The 16,363-nt window shown below is 38.5% G+C and overlaps 3 protein-coding genes and 1 long non-coding RNA gene across 5 annotated transcripts in view; 3 read left to right on the top strand and 1 right to left on the bottom strand.

Annotated features, from left to right (window-relative positions):
- Positions 1–16,363, top strand: part of LOC146492049 (uncharacterized) — a 505,246-nt gene that overhangs the window by 276,184 nt on the left and 212,699 nt on the right. The gene's annotated exons all lie outside the window — the stretch shown is intronic.
- LOC146492052 (uncharacterized) lies at positions 1,183–2,971 on the bottom strand. The gene is made up of 3 exons (XM_085150203.1): positions 2,290–2,971; positions 1,922–2,204; positions 1,183–1,830 (listed from the first exon to the last, which is right to left on the bottom strand). The coding sequence occupies exons 1-3, from the start codon at positions 2,631–2,633 to the stop codon at positions 1,183–1,185; spliced, it is 1,275 nt and encodes a 424-aa protein (XP_085006329.1). The 5' UTR covers positions 2,634–2,971.
- Positions 4,938–15,557, top strand: LOC146492053 (uncharacterized). Of its 2 annotated transcripts, XM_085152066.1 has the most exons (5): positions 4,938–5,266; positions 13,035–13,231; positions 13,347–13,455; positions 14,060–14,477; positions 14,874–15,557. In XM_085152066.1, the coding sequence occupies exons 2-5, from the start codon at positions 13,036–13,038 to the stop codon at positions 15,063–15,065; spliced, it is 915 nt and encodes a 304-aa protein (XP_085008192.1). In that variant the 5' UTR covers positions 4,938–5,266; position 13,035; the 3' UTR covers positions 15,066–15,557. The 2 variants fall into 2 exon arrangements, with proteins under 2 accessions (XP_085008192.1, XP_085008191.1); XM_085152065.1 differs by lacking the exon at positions 4,938–5,266 and having other exon boundaries at positions 12,919–13,231.
- On the top strand, positions 11,310–12,859 carry LOC146492054 (uncharacterized). Its single transcript, XM_085152064.1, has one exon. The coding sequence runs from the start codon at positions 11,637–11,639 to the stop codon at positions 12,837–12,839; it is 1,203 nt and encodes a 400-aa protein (XP_085008190.1). The 5' UTR covers positions 11,310–11,636; the 3' UTR covers positions 12,840–12,859.

Below are 16,363 nucleotides of genomic sequence, written 5' to 3' on the forward strand. Positions count from 1 at the left end.
ACTTTTTTAGATAATTAGTTCACTTTGCAATCAGCCTAAGCACTATAATACAGGTAAGCTCTGTGTGTGGAGTACAATGGAGGGAGCAGGAAGAGTGAGAAGTAGAGGAGGCCGAGCAAGAGGACGTGGAGGTGAAGAAGTAGGATGAAGAGGACGACAAGGACAAGGAGGAACAAGAGGAGGACGAGGAGGGGGGAGAGGATGAGGAGGGGGGAGAGGAAGGGTAAGAAGAGTAAGAAATAGAATTGCTGATGACATTAGAGCTACAATAGTGGACCATGTAATCAACTGTGGTATGACCCTGAGGGAAGCTGGCCAACGGGTTCAGCCTAACTCGAGGCGCTACACTGTAGCAAGCATCATAAGGACATTTTGAAATGAGAATCGGTTAGTACAGTCACTTTGCACTAAGATTTGTAGCACTGCCATATTCTAATGAGAAACAACAATACCATAGATGTAAAAATACTGAAATTGTTACTTTACAGAATTGCTAGACGACCAGATGCTGGGGCAGAGGAAGCATTTTCACTGCAGACCAAGAAACCCATATAGTCAATATGGCGATTGCAAATAATCCTATACTTGGAATTAAACACTTGTGTTAGTTTTGATGTGTGTAAATAAACACCAGTACTTGAAGTTTGGATCCCTCTATGCTTACGGATCTATGACAAAAGTATGAGCTCAAACTGACATAGTCTACCTTGTGCACAGAGAAAGCAAAAGCCAGATGTGTGTTTTACAGTTTTTTCTGATTGCTTAAGCACATTTTTTGTAACTATTGGCTATTTTTGCAAAACTCTACACACAAATAAGAAAACCTGTCACCCAATTATCAAAACATTGTAGTTCTCTTGCAAAAGCGAACACAGCTAGATTAACTCTTCACACCTTCGTAAAAATGGTGTTTTCGTATCAAACAGTACACACAAGCCATCATCTACTAAGCACACAGTGCGCCAACTGCACACTGATGGTATGAATACAAAACACATCTGGCTTTTGCTTTCTCTGTGTACAGATGTCAATTTGAGGTCACACTTTTGTCATAGTGTCATGTAAACATACAAAGATCCAAACTTCAAGTATTGGTGTTTATTCACACTCATCAAAACCAAGACAAAGTCAGAAAACAAAATAGGAATTTCACCAAAAAAAGGAAAAAAAAAGACAATCAGCCTACATCATGTCGTCTTTCTTGGTCCGGCCACAAAATTTCGTCCACATCGCATGTGATGATGTGATGTCCAGTCCAAGGCACCGGGGAAAATATCTCCTTGAATGCCGTATCCAGGCCTGACATGATGCCTGGTCAATATCTCCACATGCCTCCTCCATTGCCTGTAAAAGGCCTACCTGTTGATGAGAATGACGGTCGTACACTTTCCAGCGCCAGGCAGAGAAGAACTCCTCGATGGGATTTAAGAATGGAGAGTATGGAGGGAGGTTGAGTGCCATGAAGGATGGGTGGTCTGTAAACCAGTTGCGGACCAAAGCAGCCCTATGGAAACTAACATTGTCCCATATGATGACATATCGGGTCTGCTCTGGTCTCTGAACAGTGAGCATGTCATGCAAGGTGTCCAGGAATGCAATAATGTGTGCAGTGTTGTATGGGCCTATGGTTGCATGATGGTGAACAACACCATTTTGGCTTATAGCTGCACACATGGTTATGTTACCACCACGTTGTCCTGGGACATTGATGATGGCACGGTGTCCAATAATGTTCCTGCCACGTCTCCTGGTTTTACTGAGGTTAAAACCGGCCTCATCTACAAAAAGTAGCTCATGTCCCGTTGCATCTGCTTCTAGTTCCATCACTCTCTGGACAAGACAAAACAAATGCAACACATCAGGCCCATGCACAGCACTACAGTATGCACTTCCAAATTCAGAACCAATGACAGTAGCTTACCTGCACATAGTCATATCGCAGTTGCTTTACACGTTCTGTGTTTCTCTCGAAAGGAACTCTGTAAATTTGCTTCATTCTTATTCTGTGGCGCGCAAGTACACGACTTAGTGCAGAAATGCTTGCACTGTGTATATTTTGAAAGATGGTGTCATTATCAATTATGCGCTGCTGTATTTCGCACAGTCTTATTGCATTATTGGCAATCACCATGTTCACTATATGGGTCTCTTGCTCTGGAGTGAACATTCTGCCTCTGCCCCCAACATCTGGACGTCTAGCAATTCTGTAAAGTAACAATTTCAGTATTTTTGCATGTATGGTACTGTTGTGTTTCTCATTAGAGTATGGCAGTGCTACAAAGTACTTACCGATTCTCATTTCGAAATGTCCTAATGATGCTTGCCACAGTGTAGCGGCTCAGTTTAGGCTGAACCCGTTGGCCAGCTTCCCTCAGGGTCATCCCATGGTTGATGACATGGTCCACTATTGTAGCTCTGATGTCATCAGTTATTCTGTTTCTTACTCTTCCTCTTTCCCCTCCTCGTCCTCTTCTTGCTCCTCCTTGTCCTCTTCCTCTAACTTCCTCTAACCCTCTTGCTTCTTCACCTCCATGTCCTCTTCCTCCAACTTCTTCACCTCCACGTCCTCTCCCTCGGCCTCCTCTGATTCTCACTCTTCTCACTCTTACTGCTCCTTCCATTGTACTCCACATAGACAGCTTACCTGTGGCCTGTTTATAGTGCTTAGGCTGATTGCAAAGTGGACTAATTATCTAAAACAGTTTTCACATGTGAAAGTGTGCCAGACAGTTGGCAAAATAGTGTTAATGATAGCCATACATGTGTATAATTTTGCTAGGAGTGTGTTGGAAATTTGGTTATTGAGTGTAAGCAGTGAGTTGTGTTTAAAGTTCTGCAAAAAGAGTGTTGTGCAGTGAATTGTGCCTACAGTTTTGCAAAGTGTGTGTTACAAAATTGCAAACTGAGTGCAAAGCAGTGTTTGTGCTTTTAGTTTTGCAAACTCAGTGAGTGGTTTTGCTATAAGTATTAATAGTTTAAGGAATTGTGCCATCAGAAAAAACTGTAATCATACCATCAGTGTGTAGTTGGTGCATTGTGTGCTTATTAATGTGATGGCTTGTGTTAACTGTTGGATACGAAAATTTATACATTTTTACAAAGGTGTGGAGAGTTAAGCAAGGGTTATTCGCTTTTTACAAGAAAACTACAATGTTTTGCTGATTGGGTGAAGAGTTTTCTTACTTGTGTGTAGAGTTTTGCAAAAATAGTCAATAGTTACAAAAAATGTGCTCAAGCCATCAGAAAAAACTAATCTGTATAAGAAACAGTCATATTAAGCAGCATGCAAATTACATTAATTAATTGATGTCATTAGCCATTTCCAGGTCCAAACTCCGCTGCAGATCCCAAAGTCAAAGGAACTCTGCGGCATCACTGAGAGTTACAAACTGTCTAAATTCTTTCATCTTTAATAAAATGATCAGTGTGTGGCTGCTCTACCAGGTGTAACATCCAGGCATCCATGAAAACAGAATATATGAAATTTAACAGAGTTAGAAGTTAGATTGCTTGTTTCCACCTGAACATGATACACCAGCTCTGCGACCACTTCCAACATAAATGGAGACAGAAAACTAAACAGCAGTGACTATTGTCATGTTACTGAAGTTGGGCTAGCTGGTATATAGTGATGTGCTACGTGATCGCTAGCGACACAGCTATGTTAGCATAACATAAACACAGTGAAGCTGGAGGATGAATGCTAACTTTTTTCCACTTGATAAAAGTTAACGTGAGGGTTCCCGATGGTTAGGCTGACAGTGATCACTGGCTGTTTTTAGGGGCTTGTTCAGATGTAATCGAACAAGATAAAAAGCATTAAAACATTTTAACAGCACAATAGGCTTAATAAACACAGAGTAGTTTGGGCCCGGAAGCAGGATTCATACATCATCACTTAAAGAACAGCTCTCGGGGCACAGCTAGCTCAGTAGATGCCACATGATCGAAAGGTTGGGCATCCAACGAACAGAGGCTATCCTGGATTGGTAGCTGCCCACTGCATCACTGAGTGAATGGATTAAATGCAGAGGACTAAGCATTTTCCTACAGGATTAATAATGTATACATAAACAATGAGATTCAAGATAAGGCAAATTTGATAATATTTGACACATCTGTGAAGCAGAAATATCAGTAAAATACACAAGAAGTAATATCCCAGTAAACACCAGTATGTGGGCCCTACATGGGCTATGGGGGTTCCAAGTGGGGATGGGCTTACAATATGCATCCAATCTGGGACCCACCTGGGCTAGCCAAGTAGAACCCACCTGAGCCAGCCCAGATGGGCTATGTTCTATGGGCACCATATGGGTAACATATGGGAAATTGCATGAACAGGCAACTGAGTTTAACGACCTTAGTTAAGTATAATTATTAGTCATGTGTAAGTATAAACATGAATTAAGATGAAATAACTGATAATGAATTATGCCAGAGGAAGCATATGTATATTTAATTAATAACAAAACATACATATAAAATATATTAATATAAGGGAAACACAAAGAACAGATGTGACTTAAAATTGTAAGACGCTTAATAAAATAAAATAAATGGTTTTACATTTGAGTGGGAAAAAAAAAATTTCACTCCATGTAAGAGTGCTTTTCGAAATCTCGAGTTATTTCATGAAATATCACGAGGTTTTCTCAAACCCTTCCCCCCCATTCTGGAACATTCTTCATTTCCTACGGAAGCGTAGAGCTGCCACCCAGGCAAAAGAAAAATACAAGTGTATCACGTTATAACGTGAAAAGTTTATTGTTCTAACAAGATACTTTTCCTGTTTGTACAATATACTATCATGTTTGTACAATATACCTTTCATGTTTGAACAACATAATATCACGTTCGTACAATATACATAATTATCACGTTCGTACAATATAATTATCACATTCGTACAATATAATTATCACGTTCGTACAATATAATTATCACTATAATTATCACGTTCGTACAATATAAATATATTGTACGAACGTGATAATTATGTATATTGTAATAACGTGATATTATGTTGTTCAAACGTGAAAAGTATATTGTACAAACATGATAGTATATTGTACAAACAGGAAAAGTATCTTGTTAGAACAATAAACTTTTCACGTTATAACATGATACACTTGTATTTTTCTTTTGCCTGGGTGGCAGCTCTACGCTTCCGTAATTTCCCGCCCTTCGACGAAGCTGACAGTTAAGCTGGCAATTTTTGGATTAAGTGCATCTTTGAGCTACGGACTTATTTTCTGCACTAAAGGTAAGAACATTTTGACTTAATTTGAATCCCTAAGTATAAATGAAATGTTTACAAAGTTATGATGCTGCCAAGTAATGTATGGCACAAGTGCTGGCGAACTTTTTCCTAGCATTCAAGCAAGGCTAAGCTAGTTGAAATTTTTACGTAATGTTGGATTTAGCCTATTTTCACAGTTTGAAAGCACTGTCTGGTGTCCTGTATACTGCTTAACTAGCACCAAAATTAATGACTGCGTGTACTTAACATCAAGTTGTACTTAAACATTATCTTGGTTTTTCTCTATGATTAGTATTAATAAAGGATGGTATTAGACCAATTTAACGAAGTTCTAAATTTTTAGGAGGAATATGGGAGGGTATTTTCACTATCAGAGCAACCAAAATTGCTTTGGTGTTGTCTTTATTAGCTTCATTCCTCACAGCTAAGTGAGGAGGGTAGGCCATGGCCATGAGCAACTGGTCCCCAGCTTTTGCCCCTGTGTCAGGAGCATGCACAGCAGTCAGAGAGGCAGATCAGTGAGCACTCTATTTCTGTAGAAGACATCATCATAATTTTTCTTGCCATTGTTCTCATTTTTCCAGAAAAAGCAAAAAAAATATAGGTGTTCTTGATTTGTTTGGGTTTTTTTTATACACACTTTAGTATGCAACTTTATATGTGTAGTTGTTTTAGTGAGAACTAAATCAGAAATACTGTACTGACTCTAGAATCTGCCTCTTACTGTGGTGCAAGCTCTGTACATGAGGGAAACTGATTATTTAAGCAGAAATGATCGGTCTTGTTAGGGCCACAGTGCCAACTCCTTTTACTATGATTGCTGTGGCCCTCCTTTTTTCCTTTTTGTAATGTATATTTAGCTAGAATCTACACATTTATTTATTTATAAAAAAGAAAAGCAATTGCTCTTTGGATGTGGTTCTAAAGATCTGTGATCTTTAAGTGTTTGTCTGATGCCTGATTTGTGCATGCTCACTGTTATTTTAATTTGTTTCATTATGGCTTAAATTTGTTTGAATTTTGTGCATGCTCCTTTATCAGCCTTCCTGCATGGACAGCTTGTGTGGTTATTGGCCAGGAGGGTTTGCAATTATCTCAAAACTTCAGATGTTTGTTGTTTTGATTATGACTATGGCTACTTATAAATTGCATAGTCACACTATTACATTAATATGTTATTAATATCTGTATATTGGTTTGATTTTGCTGTTGGACAGTGGAGTGAATAGTAGCAAGGGTTATGTGTGGTTTATTTATTTCTTTATTTTTGCAGACTTTGACATAAGAAGCAGTGTATATTTCAAAATTAATTTCTATTTAAAATTTGATGCATGCCAGAAATATACTAGTAGGAATCTTTTTTTGAGTTTGTAACAATTAGAATTGTTACTTTATAAAGCAATATCAGGGTCTTTTATTGTAATACAACAGCTTTTAAGGCTGGTGTAAGCATCACAGCAGATGTCTTTATGCCAAAGTAACGGAGGATAAAACACAGAAAAAAAGGATATTTTCCTGGAGTGGCTTTTTAAATCAGATAGCCTTAGAAATATTCTGCAGTTGAACAAAAACTGAAGAAAACCATGAATCAATATATGAACATTACCTGATGCTGCTGAAGTAAAGCAGAGCAAAGTTACAGAGGTTTTATTAGAGGTTTTATTAGAGAACAAGCTGTGTTTTTTGCAATTTGGCATAATTTGGCACAAAAAACAACTGACAACAGCGCTAAGCACAACCGTACACTAGGGGTGGGTTTTTATAATCGATTTATCGATTAAAATCGATTCTGGCTTGGATTACGTAAAATCAATTCATTAAAATCCTGAATCGATTTTTTAATACAAATTTATTTTGCCCGAAATGCCAGAATCTCTGGTGAAATCTCACAAAATTTCAACAACCACCAAACAGCTAAAACAGTAAATGAGGGCAGGAACACGGATTCTGCACAAAGACTTAAACACACAGCGCAGCCCGCGGATCAGAATCAGTTAGATGTCGCCTTTCTCACAGTCGGGGCTGAAAGCCGACAGCCCGCTGATTCTGATCTGTCGGCGGGTCCGAACTTTGTGTTCACGCCCTTTATGCGCTGATTCTAAAGCTGTTAGTTTGATGTCTCTCCAAACAATATTGACCGAACCAGCAGCAAAAGAAGATCCAAACTACGCTTCACATAAACATCGTCATGTATTCACTCTTACTTTTACTGTTTTGCTTCGACCACGATGCACAGCTCTCTCTCTCTCTCTCTCCCCCTCTCTCTCTCTGTATGGTTTTCTGCATTATTCGCTTGCTTGTTACGCACAAGTCTACCTTTGTTTACAGCGCTATCGGCCGACTTTTTTTTTTTTTTAACTTTTTAAAATTATGCAAAATGCTTAGTGTCTCTAATAAAACCACTGTAACTTCAGAGGTAATGTTCATATGTTGATTAATGGTTTTCTTTCGTTTTTGATGTACTGCAGAATATTTTTATAAAATCCCAGGCCAGGAAAAATCACCTTCATGTGTTTCTGTGTTTTATCTTCAGCTACTTTGACACAAAGGCATCTGCTGTGATGCTTACACCTTTGATGAAGTCTTGCGTGTGTCAGCTTCCTTTTTATAGATACAAAAATATGTAAATGTACTAATCTGAATTATAATATTTCTGACTGTCAAAATTTCCCATATTCAAATCGAAGTGAATCGAATCGAATTAAATCGAATCGTGGATCGAATCGATTCTGGACCTTGTGAATCGGAATTGAATCGATTCTAGAAATCAGTGACGATACCCAGCCCTACCGTACACTGATGTATAATAAGCAAGGGAATAATGTGGAAAACAGATTTCAGATGGGGAAACTTTTCTCGAAGTACACTACGAGAGAGCTGTGCAGGAAATGTGATTTTTTTATTTATTTTTTTTAAATCGTGGTGAAAAAAAGACAGCAAGAGGGAATTAATGACAGTATTTATCAAATATGAAGCGTAGTTTGGATCTTCTTTTGCTGCTGGTTCAGTTAATTTTGGTTGGAGAGTGATGAAACCTGCAGCATCAGAATTAGTGAGCTGTCGGCTTTCAGCCCTGACGGAGTGTCAGTGTACCTGCCCTCGGCGAAAAAGCTGACATGACATGTTTACATCTTTGTGCAAAATCCGTTTATCTGCTCTCATTTACTGTTTTAGCTGTTTGGTGGTTGTTGAAATAGTTTTGTGAGTTTTAAGCTATGTCCACACGTACAGGGGTATTTTTGAAAAAAGAGATTTTACCTTTTTCTTTAAAAACAAACAAACAAAAGAAATCCAGTCCACACGTGCAGTTTTGAACAAATATCTCGGTCCACATGTAAACGCTAAAAACTAAATGTTGGCCAATCAGAAGTCTAGAAGCCTAGGAGGGAAAGAATAAACAGGGTTTTGTGCCCTCACAAAACTTGAAGTACTTCTGAAAAGTTTTCGTATTTTAATGAAAAGGCAGCTAATTTTGTGTTACTTTTCAAGTGCCTTCATCATTTCAAATGTTATTAACTAAAGACAATATTTTGGCTGATGTAGACCCGCAACTTAGGAATGAACAAAATGCATACAGCATAAGTAGTTTAATTAAAAAAAAAAAAAACATTTATTCAAAACTGATGTCGGGATTTTGGGTTGTGAGAGCGTCTGTGTTCAATGTAGAAGTTCACTCTGACGCCTCTGTCTTTCTAAATGGAGGGACAGTAACTGCATGTGTATATGTAAGCGTGTAAAAACTGCAGATGGTAAGATTAACAGCAACAGTATTTATTTATTGTAGAAATTAATCTCATGTAAACAATAACGTGGCGCACAGCGTGACGTCAAAAAACGGCACACACCTTTGACGTTGCGTGACTAAATCTCTGTTTTCCTCATCCATACTTAAATGCAAAAACTGAGTTTTCGAAAATCTCCACCCTGGCAGGAGTTTTTAAAAATCTCTGTTTTCAGTGACCCAAAACGCCATTTACGTGTGGAGGAAAGGCCCAAACGCATAGAAAAATCTGCGTTTGGGTCTTTCTGAGATTCTGGCATTTCTGGCAAAATACATTTAAATTTAAAAGTCAATTCAGGATTTTAATGAATCCATATCACTTAATTCAAACTAAAATCGATTTTAATCAGAAAATCGGTTATTGAAACCTACCCCTAATTGTGAGTAAGCTTGTGAGATGGTTCAATTCAATTCAGTTTTATTTATACGGCACTAAATCACAACAACAGTTGCCTCAAGGTGCTTTATATTGTAAGGTAGACCCTACAATAATACATACAGAGAAAAATCCAACAATCATATGACCCCCCTATGAGCAAGCACTTTGGTGACAATGGGAAGGAAAAACTCAGGTGCAGGTGCTGTGCATAGTTCAAAGGCTGCTTTAGTGAAAAATGGAAATAAATCATGAGCTGAAAATAATAAAGATTGATGTACTAGAGCTTATTATATAGAAGTAGATCTTTTCCCACATTGACATTCTAAATATCTAAAGCTAAACTGAAGGACCAACAGCACAAATCCCCACCAGAAGATTATTGTTCCTATATTTCTGATACACAAGTGACAGCCAAATGCTAAAGTGAATGAAATTTAAGAAAATGGCCTTATTAACCATGATTAATAACATGTAAATGTGCTTTGGATAGTTGTCAGGCCCCAATAATATTTCTGAGTAAGGGCCTGTTGATGTAGTTAGTGTAACCTATCCAAGCTGTTACCCAGGTGACAGAAAAATACTACATTTTATCCTTTTTATACGTTTGGGCTATGGGGGTTCCAAGTGGGGAGGACAAAGAGAAGAAAAATAGCTGCGAAAGTTGTTGAACATTTACGTCTCGTTTCACAGCAGAATGAGTCAGATCATCATCAGGACTTAATTTTTTGCTCAGATTCTTTTGAGAATAAACCCCTTGTGGAAGAGTATCATGATTGCGATGAACATGCTGGAGTCAGTTCACAAAATGAACAATCTGCAGACATTTTTTATGATGCTTTGGACTTTGACGTGTTTCCTGAAGACTCTGAAAGTGGGGTGTCTGAGTTTAATGAATTTGATCTGGACGATGACTGTTTTGATTCTGATGCTTTTTCAGACACACCAGATGATACAAAAGGACTTGCAGAGTGGGCTGCAGAATACAATGTGTCACATAATGCTTTGTCTGCCCTTCTTAAAATTCTTAGACAGAAAGGTCTTAATGTACCACTAGATGCTCGAACATTGATGTCAACTGCCCGCAAATGTAATGTGATAAATGTGGCTGGGGGATCATACTACCATTTTGGTTTAAAGAATTCAATTGTTGCAGCATTGGAGCTTTTAGATTTTGATTTAAAGAAACTAACAAACAATCTAACACTTAGAATTAATGTTGATGGTCTACCTTTATTCCGCAGCAACAATGTTAGTCTGTGGCCTATTCTGGGTAGAATCAAGGAGATTCTACCCAAATTGTGATGTTTTTGTGATCGGGTTATACTCAGTGTTGGGAAGGTTACTTTTAAAATGTATTCCATTACAGAATACAGAATACATGCCCCGAAATGTATTCTGTAACGTATTCCGTTACGTTACTGAATGAGAGTAACGTATTCTGAATACTTTGGATTACTTAATATATTATCATGCTGTTTACAACTACATGAATGTACTATTGCTGTGGTTTATTACTGTTACTGAAGGTCCGAGGCTCCGAACCTTAGTAAAGGGACCTCTGGCTAATACTTTGTTGTCTGGGTCAACTTTGCTAGTGAGAGACAGAGAGAGGCGTTGAAAGGCTGCTCCAACGGAGCTTATTGTTTTTGGAGGAAAACACAAACACGGTGTACAGTCGATTCTTAATAGCTTACTTACAACTGGGCTCGTCAGGCACTCTTCTTGGCTGCAGTGGTTATTATTATATTTACATGCTTCCAGCTCCCGTTTTTGCTCATGACAGCTCATACTTTTCCTTTTTCTCCCTCCCTCGCTCACAGACACATAACGGGTATGGCAGTCCATTCTCCCTGCAGCACGGACTATGCTGCCTATAATGCTACATTCTTTAGCGCTATACCGGTAGCATTCTGCCTATTAGCTTAGCACAACAACAACAACAACAAGGCCTCTCTCACCCAGGAAACATGCAGAGAGAGAGCGGCACCCTGTAACCATGGCAACCGTAACGCTGCCGCCTGGAACAACAGAACGTAGCTGTCAAACAAAACCCAAACAGTCCTGACCCGCCACAATATGAAACAGGGAAGTTCCGCTGTGTAATCCATTTATTTCAACAAAGTAACTGTATTCTGAATACCACCTTTTTAAACGGTAACTGTAACGGAATACAGTTACTCATATTTTGTATTTTAAATACGTAACGGCAGTACATGTATTCCGTTACTCCCCAACACTGGTTATACTTAGGTACAACCAAACCTTCTAATGTACAGGAGTACTTGAATGACTTTGTACAAGATGTAAGGGGAATTATACAAGATGGAGTTCAGTATAATTGTGTCCATTTCAGTATTGCTGCTCCAGATGCATTCATTTGTGATGCACCTGCTCGTGCTTTTCTTAAATGTGTGATGGGACACACTGGCTATTATGCGTGTGAGCGGTGCACTCAAAAGGGCATGTATGTGAATAGGAGATTGTGTTATCCTGAAATTTCTGCTGAGCAAAGGACTGATGAGACTTTTCGTGCTATGGCCTACAAAGAGCATCAGGTTGGGGTGTCACCTCTGAATGAGTTGGGTGTGGGACTAGTCTCAGGTTTTGTGCTGGACTATATGCACATTGTGTGTCTGGGGGCAATGCGAAAGCTTATTTATCTTTGGTTAAAAGGTCCCCGACAATGCAGACAGTCTATGCAAATTCTAACCGTGATTTCAGCATTCATGGTTTCTGTCAGGCAATATTTGCCTAAACCTTTTGCAAGGAAACCAAGATCTCTCCTTGAAATTAGCATGTGGAAAGCAACTGAATTGAGACAATTTTTGCTCTACACAGGCCCAGTTGTTTTATTTAATAATATACCAAGCCAAATGTATAGATACTTTATACTTTTTTCTGTATCTATAAGAATTCTTCTAAGTCCTGATTTGTATATTGATAACTGTGATTATGCAGAGGATGTTTTAAAGCAGTTAGTAAAAGATTTTGGTTTGATTTATGGTCTTGAATTTGTTGGTTATAATGTACATAATTTAATACACCTAGCTGAAGATGCGCGAAAGTTTGGACCTTTGGACAGTATTTCCTGCTTCCCATTTGAAACCTTCCTGGGTAAACTGAAAAAGATTGTGCGGAGGCCTCATAAACCTGTGGAACAAATTGTCAAGCGCGTCTATGAGACGCAAAGTATTCAGAAAAAAAGAAAAGAGAGGATGTCTGTTCCCTCTCCTCTTAAACAGCCTCATAACTCTGGACCAATAACAAGTGATCTTGGAACTTTTAAGCAGTACAGAAAATACACTGATGGACAGACATATGTTTCTTGCTCCATGGGAGATAACTGTTTCAATGTAGGGGGAAAAATTCTTATTGTGGCAAACATTTTACAGGATTGCACTGTGTCAGGTCTTTGAAAACTGTAATGCCTTTTTCAGCTATCCATTGGACTCAACATGCCTTGGAATTTACTTTGTTTCAAATCTGTCTAAAAAAATGCATCTTGTATTACTTGATGAATTAAAACAGAAAATGGTGCTTTTGCCACTGAAGTCTGGATATGTGGCATTGCCACTGCTGTACAAGTTGGCTTATTTTTGCTTTCTCACCAGCATGCTACCATTTGCAGTTGTTGATTTTCTGGATTGTGGAGGTGTATCCATAATTCCTTGCAAGTGGTTTACAGGACCAGCGGAGGATTCTTGTTTCTGGCCACCAGGGAGAGTCAATATCAATAAGGCTGTAAAGGATGGAGTTACTCCAGATGCAAACTGGTCACAGTACAGAGTTCGCACCTTGGGGAAAGCTGGTAAGAAGCATTTTTGTTTATTTCTACCAAATATTTTGTCATTAAAGACAGAACAAAAAATTTCCCTGTAATTTCACTAACAACATTTTGTTGATGTATGTCAAAAAATTTACAGAAAACTATGAAAATGCCAGGGTGAAACTGCGGAGGTCTAAAGCAACCTCTGATCTGCAGACTGAGTCGGATTCTGGAAGCAGATTGGGAAAAGGGAAGCGGAAAAGGAGGTAATTATGTTTCTTAAAAACGTCTTAAAAGCAAAAATTTATTGTGGTGATTATACGAAAAACAAAAACAAATTGACAGTGTCTTTAGCAGACCATTGCTGCTCACCAGATTTAGATATGATCTTAAAATAGCACTTTGTAACTTTTTGACTTTTAAAAATCAGTTTTAGACTCCTTTTGGTGCCGGACTATACATTAATGTTTTTAGTTTGTAGGACTAACCAGTAACTAAATTGTTTGTGGGGTTTTTAAATATTTTTTTAAATTCATTTTAAATGGTAAATGGTAAATGGCCTGTATTTATATAGTGCCTTACTAGTCCCTAAGGACCCCAAAGCGCTTTACATATCCAGTCATCCACCCATTCACACACTGGTGATGGCAAGCTACATTGTAGCCACAGCCACCCTGGGGCGCACTGACAGAGGCGAGGCTGCCGGACACTGGCGCCACCGGGCCCTCTGACCACCACCAGTAGGCAACGGGTGAAGTGTCTTGCCCAAGGACACAACGACCGAGACTGACCAAGCCGGGGCTCGAACCGGCAACCTTCCGATTACAAGGCGAACTCCCAACTCTTGAGCCACGATCGCCCCATTTTAAGGCCAGTGATCCAGTCAAGCTCGGATGAGGATTGGGACAACGCTGCGGAACAGCCAGAGACCTCATCACGATCAGCAATGGAGAATAGACATTCAAGTGAAACTCCCCACCTGAACATCACTCATCCATTTGTTCAGCTACCACCACCCTCAACTCCTTCACCTGTGGTTTCACAACCAGTTCCAAGACAACTTCTACAAGCCACCAATACGAGCATGTTTGTACGTGTTCTAACCCTCCTGGAAGACATTAAGGAGACTCAGAGGATCCACAGTCGAATGCTACAGTCTCTCCTCAAACAACGTGATGGACCAGTTGCCGCAGTATTACCCGAGGCTGCTGTTTTTCCTCTCCGGACAGTCGCAGACGTGGAAGCATTGGAGCAAAAACTGATAGACCCTGTCTTCCTGAAAGAAGTGGTAAATAATAATGATGTAATAACAATAGTCATTGATTAATGCCTCAATCTGCGTTTTATGCTAGCAGTTATGATCAAGGAAAGTTGGTGTTTGTTCAAACATGGTCAGTGCAATGAAGTAGAGGAAGGTGAGCTCCACAAAAGTTGCTGTTTTTGAAAATAAAATAAGTTGTACTTTACAAGTTGTGCCACGCCAAACCTTAAGATATTACTTTTGGTGGATCATTTAGCTCTTTGCATTTACATCAGACAGTGTTTGACTTTGATACTTAACTCTTTCTCAGTCAAACAGCATCAAAATTATTAAGCCTAATTACTGTGTAGCTGTGCAGGTTTTCTTTTAGGTGTGACTGATGGTACTACTGTCAGTAAAATTATTGTCCTTGCGTGTCCTAAGGTTGCTGTTGTGGCAGAGATCGGAGGGAGCACTGTTGATGAAGCCACCAGAAGAATGATGGCCTTCATTATGGACAATGCTCTTTCCAGGCAATATAACTTCGTTGGGCGCCATGGAAAGCGGGAATTTCGAGGGCTTAAAATTTTTGAAGTGCTATATGGTAAGTTCATTAGTTGTAAGATATTTTGTTGATGTTTGAATAACAGCTGCTCACTTCAGCTGTAGTCAGTCTTCCAATCAATTTAATCACTGACTTAAGGTTTTTATACTTTGGTTCTACAGTACTATATCAAGTTATTTTTTACTAATATTTAAGTCATATGACTAAATATTAGTAAAAAATAACTTAATATAAATGGTGAATAGCACACTTTTGTGGCATTTGTCAAAACCATTAGAAAAAGGGTCAACACCGTCAGACAAAAATCCTGATGGTGTTGACATCTGATGGTGTTGACAAAATAACCTACTTTCTCTCATAACACATGTTTTTCTGACAGAAGCCATCTTGTCTTTCATCATTTGCTTATGGCCTCTACAATCTACCTAAATGAGGCTGTTTTTACAAAAAAAAAAAAAATTAAATCTTGGATTACATCGACTTTGGTGTTGACACACTATGGTTGTGACACAGAGTTTTATCAGAAAGGTATGCAATAAATGAAATAAAAACAAAAAAAAATATCACAGCAGTGGCCTCATGGCATGTGTATCAAACAGGAAGTGGTAAAGGGGTCCTCAGAGTGTAAGCTACCCACAATAATTCCTGATTTTTTTGTACTTTTAAAAAAATCTGATGGTGTTGACAAAAACTCACTTAAAAAATATTTAAAAATAAATTTTCAATTGCATATTTTGATATTATATAAGGTATTGACTTAAATACTTAGTGACGAGAGCCATGATGTTTAATTCTACATTACTTTTAATTTTTTTTCTGTATTTTAATATTATCACACCTGCTTCTGGACAATGGATTTTTCAGGTACTGGTAATATATTGTAACGTTTAAAAAATGCAAAATCATAGTTTTGTTGTATAAACATTGCCTTGTTTTGTCTTTTAGGCAGTTGGGTTAACACTTGTATGCATATTTTTAACCACAAAATTGGGTTTTATCTGCCGGACATGTTTTGTCCCTTATCTCAAGAATCACTGCTCTAACTAACCACCCTGAGAGATATGCTCCATAACTGCCTATATTTTTTGCCTTTTTGGTGTCTCAATAATCTCTTTACAATCTCCTTGCCAGCTCGTCCTCAGAATCACCTCAGATTCAATTCACGCAATAAACTAATTTCAGTCACATCACTTCAGAGAAACGGGGGCCTTATGCCACGGGCCTCTACACGCACTTCAACCTGGTAGAACATTCCATGTGTGATAATTTTCTAATTTTGTAAACTGAAAAACTGACATGAATTTAGGATTAAAGTAAAACTGTAAGTTTTTGTTTCTGATTCAATTAATCAAAATGAAGCTTGTGTTTT

This window comes from Neolamprologus multifasciatus, chromosome 23, assembly GCF_963576455.1.
Source record: "Neolamprologus multifasciatus chromosome 23, fNeoMul1.2, whole genome shotgun sequence".
Classification (NCBI taxonomy): domain Eukaryota; kingdom Metazoa; phylum Chordata; class Actinopteri; order Cichliformes; family Cichlidae; genus Neolamprologus; species Neolamprologus multifasciatus.

Coding starts and splice junctions, on each gene's coding strand:
- LOC146492052 (XM_085150203.1), bottom strand. CDS start 2,633: ATGTGGAGTACAATGGAAGGAGCAGTAAGAGTGAGAAGAGTGAGAATC. Junction 2,205..2,289: donor ACATTTCGAAATGAGAATCG/GTAAGTACTTTG, acceptor GTTACTTTACAG/AATTGCTAGACGTCCAGATG. Junction 1,831..1,921: donor TGCGATATGACTATGTGCAG/GTAAGCTACTGT, acceptor TGTCTTGTCCAG/AGAGTGATGGAACTAGAAGC.
- LOC146492054 (XM_085152064.1), top strand. CDS start 11,637: ATGTATTCCGTTACTCCCCAACACTGGTTATACTTAGGTACAACCAAA.
- LOC146492053 (XM_085152065.1), top strand. CDS start 12,919: ATGCATCTTGTATTACTTGATGAATTAAAACAGAAAATGGTGCTTTTG. Junction 13,232..13,346: donor TCGCACCTTGGGGAAAGCTG/GTAAGAAGCATT, acceptor AAAAATTTACAG/AAAACTATGAAAATGCCAGG. Junction 14,478..14,873: donor CTGTCTTCCTGAAAGAAGTG/GTAAATAATAAT, acceptor GCGTGTCCTAAG/GTTGCTGTTGTGGCAGAGAT.